General features: G+C 42.8%; 1 protein-coding gene across 1 annotated transcript in view; it reads right to left on the bottom strand.

Moving 5' to 3' along the window:
• Positions 1 to 5764, bottom strand: part of LOC111726212 (lymphoid-restricted membrane protein) — a 44581-nt gene that overhangs the window by 30601 nt on the left and 8216 nt on the right. Inside the window, exons 4-7 of the mRNA XM_023514705.1 lie at positions 4936 to 5018; positions 4773 to 4851; positions 2487 to 2645; positions 337 to 454 (exon numbers count right to left, since the gene is read on the bottom strand). Of these exons, the coding sequence (XP_023370473.1) occupies positions 337 to 454; positions 2487 to 2645; positions 4773 to 4851; positions 4936 to 5018 (439 nt within the window). The remainder of the gene's footprint in view (positions 1 to 336; positions 455 to 2486; positions 2646 to 4772; positions 4852 to 4935; positions 5019 to 5764) is intronic.

Here is a 5764-nt window from a genome sequence, read left to right as displayed (position 1 = left end):
CCACCTTAGGTGTACGTGGCTGGCGCCTTAGCCGGTTGAGCTATAGGCACCGAGCCAGTATCAGGTACTTCTGAATTCACCCACCAATTTCAGAAGGCATTCCAAAGATTTTTCTAGATCTTCACAAACCATTGTGAACATGACCGAGAAATTTCTAAAGAATTTTGATCTTGATTCAAAAGGAAAACATTGTTTTATCCTACCTGCCTTTACATGGCTAAGGTTTTACCAATTAGTTTATCAGCCTATGGCCTTCCGAGTTTGGCCCCCACATAAGCTCTCTTGCGTGTCAGTTATATAAAGTATATGACCATGTCAAACCCTTGGATGACTTACTAATTGTTTGTTCTGGGCTATCGTCATGGCCTTCTGCTCTTCGGAAGCGTTCATGCTAAGTTTCAGTTCCTCCAGTTCTTCTTTTAACAGATTTGTTCTCATAATAGCCTGGTGGGCACTGTGGGAGTAGGGGAGGGGAGAGGGCCATGAACAAAACCTCAAATATAACCGTCAAAGGCACTAAGTAAAGACGAGGACTATTTTTGGACTCCAGTTGAAAAACCATGAAAGGCTTAAACCAGATGCCCACAATCATAAAAATATACCCATGATCTTTCGCAGTCCTTGGCAAGGGAAGGAATTTGTAAGCAATTGGAAGAAAGTAGGGGCTGGAGAAGGGAAGAATCGAGGGGGAAATCAACAAATATATTCCTGAAGCAGAAGATGTGGAGGGTCCCTTTGAAATCCATCATTGGCTGACTCATGTAGCTCTTTCCTCCTACTAAAAAGATATTAGTTTGTGTTAGCTAATATGAGTTAATGCCATTCCAGAGACATTTACTGAGTGATACCACATTCCAGGTGTGTCCTCTGCATGGAGGCTATCAGGGTAGACAAGAGAGACATGGTCTTTGCCGGCACAGAGCTTACAGAGTACTGAGGGAGATGACAACCAAACAAATAACTGCCAGCAGTCTTTCCGTGATATATGCTATAAAGACGTTTATTATAGCATTATTTACAATAACAGAGCATTGGAAACAACCTAAATGTCCATCAACAGCAAATTGACTAAATGATTTATGCTAATCCTTATCATGGAATTACCTATTTCTCTCTCCCCCTAGATTATTAACTGCTCTCTGAGGACCTCAAAAAAGATAACAATTTTTTCAGTACTAAGAAATGACATTGAGCATTCGATAAATATTTTTTACAGAGTTCTAATGGTGTGTCAGGCATTGCACTGGCACTGAAAAGGCCAAAGCGACCCCAGTAAGAGAATGCTACCTACCTGGAGTTTAGGGTCTAGTAGGACATACAGATAATCAGATAATCATCATTACAATACAGTCTGCTGAGAACCAAAAGCAACAGAGGTTTCTGGCTGGTAGATAACTGAAAGGAAGTCAGTATTGCTCTATGGTAGATGATCTGCTAGACACGAGGGTAACCAGAATGAATAGGACAGAATTCCTCGCATGCACGAGCTCACAGTGAATAGGAAAGACAAATTATACCACCGCAGGATCATTGCGCAGTATCAGAAAAATACTGCAATAGCCCAAAGGAGACCAGGCTCTTCAGGAAGGATTAGGGGCAGGAGAAAAGAGGATGGTGCATGGTTTAATTTGTAGTGAATGACACTCTGGTTGCCAATCCACATTCTCCAGGCTTTCTGTCCATTTTGTGAGTTATTCAATTCCTTTCTAATACAGGACTTCTTGATAGCCCAGATTAACCAGAATCAGCTTCGAGCGCTTGCAAACAAAAATCCTGCCCAGCACATTCACCCAAAGCAGTTTTGTTAAAGAAACTTTGAATTGTTTCAATTAAATAATGAATAAGCTAGTCATGGAACGGAGAGAACTTGAGATAAGCATTTTTGATCATAAGATAGGTTTAGACTCTGGACAGGACAAGGGGAAATTTTTTTGAGGGTGAGAATGCTTTAGGTGAAAACTGTGTCCGCTCAAAACTAGCGCACAAATGTTCACAGTGGCATTATTCCTGACAGCCAAAAACACGGACACAGCCAAAAAGTAGATACAACTCAAATGTCCGTATTTATTCAGCCATAAAAAGAAATGAGGTGATAATACTTACTACAACACGGATAAACCATTTAAAAACAATATGCTAAGTGAAATAAGCCAGACACAAAAGGCCACATGTTCCATAATTCCACGTTTATGAAATGTCTGGAATAGGCTGATCTATAGGAACAGACAGTAGAATAGTGGTTGCCAGAGCCTGGGCGTGGGAGTGGGCAACAGGGAGGGGCTGCTAGTAGGGATGGGGTTTTTTTCTGATGAAAATGTTCTAAAATTGGATAATGATGATGATTGTATGGCCTGGAGAATATACTTTAAAACACTGAATGGGAGAATTTAAAAGAATGAATTTTTTGCTATGTGAATATCTCAATTAAAAAAAATTTTTTTTTAAAGAGAAAAGCTCCCAGCAGGCAGTGCCCCACTGTGGCTCACCTTTTAATCTGAAGCTGCAATTCTGCACAGTCCTCTGATAACTGGCTATTAGTTTCTTCCAAAGTTTCTAATGCCAACTTTATCTTATTATTTTCCTCTTCCAATTTCTGCTTGTTGAAATGGAGGTCCGCTACACAGGCGATCAAATCGGACACGTCTCTGCAGGTGAAAGAACGAATGAGAATAATCTTCAACATCTCCAATCCCTTCCAGTCAAGATAAGGCATAGGGTTAAGCCCAAAGAGGCTTAAATATTCTCGTGAGATGTTTCGACTTTACCCTCATCTGTCATCATAAACATAAATCCTTTCTACAAGAAACATTTGTGCGAACATGTATTACAATAGCAAAGATTTTTTTTTCCAAAATGGCCAGCTCTTCGTCACTTGCCAGTTGTGAAATCAGCTTCCACAGCCTTTGCCTGTTCCTTTCCACCTCACTCACAGTATTTGCCTCCTCCTACACTGAAGACTTCCTATTTCTGCCTGGAATAGGAGAGATCCTGAAATGAATGAACACAACACTCTTGGAGTCAAGGGATCTTGGCAAATTTCACTAGGGCTTTCGGGAACACCTGGCGTCTCCTGTCTGTAACTGTGGCTGGTGATTTAGTGCCCATCCTTCCTGATGCTTTGGATGACCTGTTCATCACCGTGAGCATCACTCTGCTTCTGACACTAATTCGTGAAACTGCTGAGTGTCTGGACCAGGGGTCCTCAAACTTTTTAAACAGGGGGCCAGGTCACTGTCCCTCTGACTGTTGGAGGGCCGGACTGCGGGCCCTGGGATGAGTCAGCTGCTAAGCAGGACAGGCAGCAGCAGCAAAAACACCCAGCAGGTTGGATAAATGTCCTCGGCAGGCCGCATATGGCCCGCGGGCCTTAGTTAGAGGACCCCTGGCTCTGGACTATGCGTTTCGTGGCATCTTGGGGCTCCTTTTCTGTGTTACTACCTTATCCCAGTGCTTAGCCCACATAGGGTAAACATGAAATAGCAAAGATAAAATAAGAGAAAGGCAGATACACCTCTCTTTAACGTTAAAGACTTACAAATTACAGGTTACAGGTGCCTCAGGCCTGTAACCGTAGCACTTTGGGAGGCAGAGGCAGGCAGATTACTTGAGCTCAAGAGTTTGAGGATAGCCTGGGCAAGAGCGAGACCTTGTCTCTACTGAAGATAGAAAAACTAGCTGGACATTGTGGCGGATACCTGGAGTCCCAGCTACTTGGGAGTCTAAGATAAGAGGATCACTTAGCCCAAGAATTTGAGGTTGCTGTGAGCTGTGATGCCACAGGGTGACAATCCAGGGTGACAACGTGAGACTCAAAATAAAACAAAACTTACAAATTTAGTGGAAAATAGCTTGTCTTATTTTTCCCAGAAGGTTCTACTAAAGAAGTACTTTAAAATCATCTCCAAAAGAACTTGAGGTCAATATCATAACCCTACTTCCACCAGAACTCATTTTCTATAGAAAACACATGCAGTCAATGAAGGAGAAGGCCTCGTAAGGGAGCTAATGATTTGGGATGATTAGTTTCTATAAGAATTTGTGGGCTCGGCGCCTGTGGCTCAAGCGGCTAAGGCGCCAGCCACATACACCCAAGGTGGTGGGTTCAAATCCAGCCTGGGCCTGCCAAAGAACAATGACGGCTGCAACCAAAAAATAGCCGGGCGTTGTGGCGGGCGGCTGTGGTCCCAGCTTGAGCCCAGGAGTTGGAGGTTGCTATGAGCTGAAATGCCATGGCACTCTACCCAGGGGGACAGCTTGGGGCTCCTGTCTTTAAAAAAAAAAAAATTTGTGTTCCAGCTCAGCATCTATAGCTCAGTGGTTAGAGCGCCAGCCACATACCCCTGGGCTGGCAAGTTCAAACCCAGCCGGAGCCTGCTAAACAACAATGACAACTACAACCAAAGAATAGCCAAGCGTTGTGGCAGGCGCCTATAGTCCCAGCTACTTGGGAGGCTGAGGCAAGAGGAGAATCACTTAAGCCCAGGAGTTGGAGGTTGCTGTGAGCTGTGGCACCACAGCACTCTACCAAGGGTAACATAGTGAGACACTGTCTCAAAAAAATAAAAAGAATTTGTGTTCCAAGTGAAACTGATTCTAATGCAGATGGCATAGAATAGTCAAAAAGTTAAAATCAATTAGGTTAGCTCCACTACAAAAAGGAAAAAGAGCTAAGTGACTTTACCATAACTAAATTACATAGATTTGTGAAATAAACAAAAAATAAATAAGGAAAGTTGAGGTCCTTGAGCAAGAGTTAAAGTAAGGACGCTTACAAGACTCCTTTAGTCAGGTCTCCACCCAAAGCCTCGAAGCTCCTTGCCATAGAATCGGTCATGCCTATGGTCGTCTTAACTGAAACACATACAGGAGTGTTAGGAACAAGTGCTTCCTCCCAACCCTAGGAGAGTGGCAGAACAATCCTCAAGAAACATTTACGTGCGCCACCTGATTTTATGCTGTCCGGTTGTTCAAAAACAGAATCGTCAATGCTGCTGCTCAATCTCCTGCTCATTCCTTCCCTGTAGCCAAAAACAAAATAAAACAAAAGCTTGAGTTAGGAATCTTTGCCAGACCGGACCTCGGTCTCTACTAAAAATAGAAAAATTAGCCAGGAGTGGTGGCAGGAGCCTGTGGTCCCAGCTACTCAGGAGGCTGAGGCAGGAGGATTGCTGGCAGCTGAGGTAGGAGGATTGCTGGAGCCCAGGAGTTTGAGGTTGCTGTGAGCTATGATACCACTGCACTCTAGCCTGGGCAGCAGAATGAGACTCTGTCTCAAAACAAACAAGCAAACCATCATGCGAAGTTAATCATTTTAGCATATATTCTTCCCAACATTTTCCTTGACAAAAACAGTTACTTTACATATAGAGAACTATTTATTTGAAATCAGCACATAGGACCATTTATCTAATTATTATTTTGAATGACTATTGAGGATGCCAGTGTATGGAAGTCCTATAATTTAATTGTCCGACTGTCTATTTTTATACATGTAGGTTGCTTCTGTTTTTCACTATCAGAATCTACTTTCGACCTAAACGTTAGAACATACAATTAATTACTTTTCTTGAAGTTACATTGTTGTTCAAAGAGATTGCATATTTTTAAAAGTTTGATACTATTCTTAAATTACTTTTCAAAAAACTATACCAACTTGGCTTGGCACCTACAGCTCAGCGGCTAGGGCGCTGGCCACATACACAGGGGCGGGCAGGTTCAGACCCAGCCCGGGCCTGCCAAACAACAATGACAACTACAAAAAAAA

This window comes from Otolemur garnettii, unplaced genomic scaffold (assembly GCF_000181295.1).
Source record: "Otolemur garnettii isolate 467f Iridium unplaced genomic scaffold, OtoGar3 scaffold00057, whole genome shotgun sequence".
Classification (NCBI taxonomy): domain Eukaryota; kingdom Metazoa; phylum Chordata; class Mammalia; order Primates; family Galagidae; genus Otolemur; species Otolemur garnettii.
The sequence above is the reverse complement of the archived record's forward strand: the minus strand, read 5'-3'. Positions and strand labels throughout refer to the sequence as shown.